A 2160-nucleotide genomic window follows, 5' to 3' on the forward strand; every position below is an offset into this window, starting at 1 on the left:
GTACACAGGGATTTGACATGTACAGAAAATGGTGATTAGCCCCAGCTTCACACTTTAGGATGAAACCAACCCAGTAGATGGCAGTAATGTGACAAAAAAGGACGTCATCTGCTCAAAGTTAGAATAAACAATTATACTTTTTCTTTTTTCAAGTAATTGGAAATAAAAACTAAAGACAGTCAATTATGATTTAGTCTTAGTCAAAGTCCTTTGACCAAATTCTAACTTAGTCCCAATTTAGTCGATGGAACTGTTTTGATTTTAGTTTAGTTATATTTATATTTGTCAAATTTATTTTACTATTTTTTTTCAAAGTCTTCATTGTGTTTTTATGATATTCTAATTGGAAACTATTTTACTGAATATCATCAGCATCATTATTATAAATAATATACAATACAAACAATTCAGTATTTGATTATATCGTTTCATGCCACATACACTGTTGCTGCAATACAATGTTGACAAGAGACGGTGACAAACCTAACGTCGTAGCTTAGCAACGTTAGCTCGCACAATAACGATAAGGTCTGATTACAGTCCTGCGGTAAAAATATCTTTCTTTATATCAGACACACAGTCGCTGTGATTGGATTCCTGTTCAGATGTCCCGCCTCCTAGCAGACAAACAGAGCTCTGATTGGCCTTTGCTCTCATTGGTTCCTCCAGTGTACATGAAGAAATAAGCGCTGATCCGTCTTCAACAACAAATAAAAGTTGACAAAACTAAAACTAGTCTGTGTTTTTTTTTTTTTTTTTTTTGAAGGCTCTTTTATAGATTTGAAGCTCAGTATTTTACTTGGCCTTGTGGGAATATAGCACCTCCTGCAGGGGAGGGAATAGAAGCTACATACTTGAATACTTACTTAGATACTTAAACACTGCTTACAACTAAAAAGGCAACAAATTGACATGAAAACATGAAATTATGGCAGTGCATTTGGGTAGACGCTTTATGTGACTGACAGCTGAACCGTCCAATAGGAGGCTGTTGAAGGTGAAACGCTGAAATGTCATTGGTCAAACTGTGGCAGAGTTCAAAAACAAAACGTGTACTTTCACAATAAATGTACTCTGACAGACAGGCAGACGATACTTTATTTAAATTGTGCCAGAGAGTGAAAGGGGTGAGAGGGTGAGTAAAACACAGATACAAAGACACAGACGGTGGTTTCTCCCAAGGGGTGAGAGGGTGAGTAAAACACAGACACAAAGACACAGACGGTGGTTTCTCCGTGCCCCTGTGACAGCCCTGATCATGTGATCAAGCAGGACTCGTAGGTCGGTACCATGTACTTGATGTATATGAAGGCGTCCTCTCCTCCGTATCGTTCAAACATCTCCAGAGTCTCCTGGATCAGGTCACCGATGTTCTCTCTCTTCTGTTGGCTGTAGTCGATTCCATCGCCTGAGTTGACTGTGGACAAGAGGCAGAGACACACAAGCAGACGTTCATGAAAAAAAAAAGAAAAAAAAAGGAAAGTTAATATTTACAAATGGTCGTCGCAGACTGAGGGAAGAAACGCCTCACAGAGCGCCACCTGTGGCCACGCCGCAGAGCTCTGCCGCAGACTGACTTGGCAAATGTCATCCTTCCATCTGACTTCAAACCCAGTGGACGGATTTAATTTAATTTACTCCTCTTATACCGTGGCCAGTGGGGACCAGAGAGTTTTTAACTGTTCAGCTCAAAGTTTAATGAGGCGGCCTGCAGAGAGGACGGCAGCGTAAAGGACAGAGCTGCTGCGCTGCTGCTGCTGATGCTGCTGCTGCTGCTGATGCTACTGATGCTGCTGCTGCTGCTGATGCTACTGATGCTGCTGCTGCTGCTGATGCTACTGATGCTGCTGCTGCTGCTGCTGATGCTGAGGCTGCTGCTGCTGCTACTGGGCTCTGCACTGGTGCACACATGAGTGTGTATGTGTGTGTACTGTATGTGTGTAATTGTGAAATTATGAAGAAACGGTTGTTATACACACACACACACACACACAGAGAGAGACTTTCTGAAGCGTTCACTCCTGCCTTCACTAGTATGTTGTTCCACACTCTCACTAGAAGATCTAATCGTGCATAGACACACACACACGTGTGTGCGCGCTCACACACACACACACAGATCGTACCTTCATCAGCACACAGCAAAGAGCCAATTTCATG

At 42.1% G+C, this 2160-nt stretch overlaps 1 protein-coding gene across 1 annotated transcript in view; it reads right to left on the bottom strand.

Moving 5' to 3' along the window:
* Positions 1-1187: 1187 nt before the first annotated feature.
* The window catches only part of pacrg (PARK2 co-regulated), a 156302-nt gene continuing 155329 nt past the window's right edge, over positions 1188-2160 (bottom strand). Inside the window, exon 5 of the mRNA XM_008309825.3 lies at positions 1188-1417. Coding sequence (XP_008308047.1) covers positions 1257-1417 — 161 coding nt within the window. The 3' untranslated portion in view covers positions 1188-1256. The remainder of the gene's footprint in view (positions 1418-2160) is intronic.

The sequence above is a fragment of the Cynoglossus semilaevis genome, chromosome 1 (genome assembly GCF_000523025.1).
Source record: "Cynoglossus semilaevis isolate Cse_v1.0 chromosome 1, Cse_v1.0, whole genome shotgun sequence".
Lineage (NCBI taxonomy): Eukaryota > Metazoa > Chordata > Actinopteri > Pleuronectiformes > Cynoglossidae > Cynoglossus > Cynoglossus semilaevis.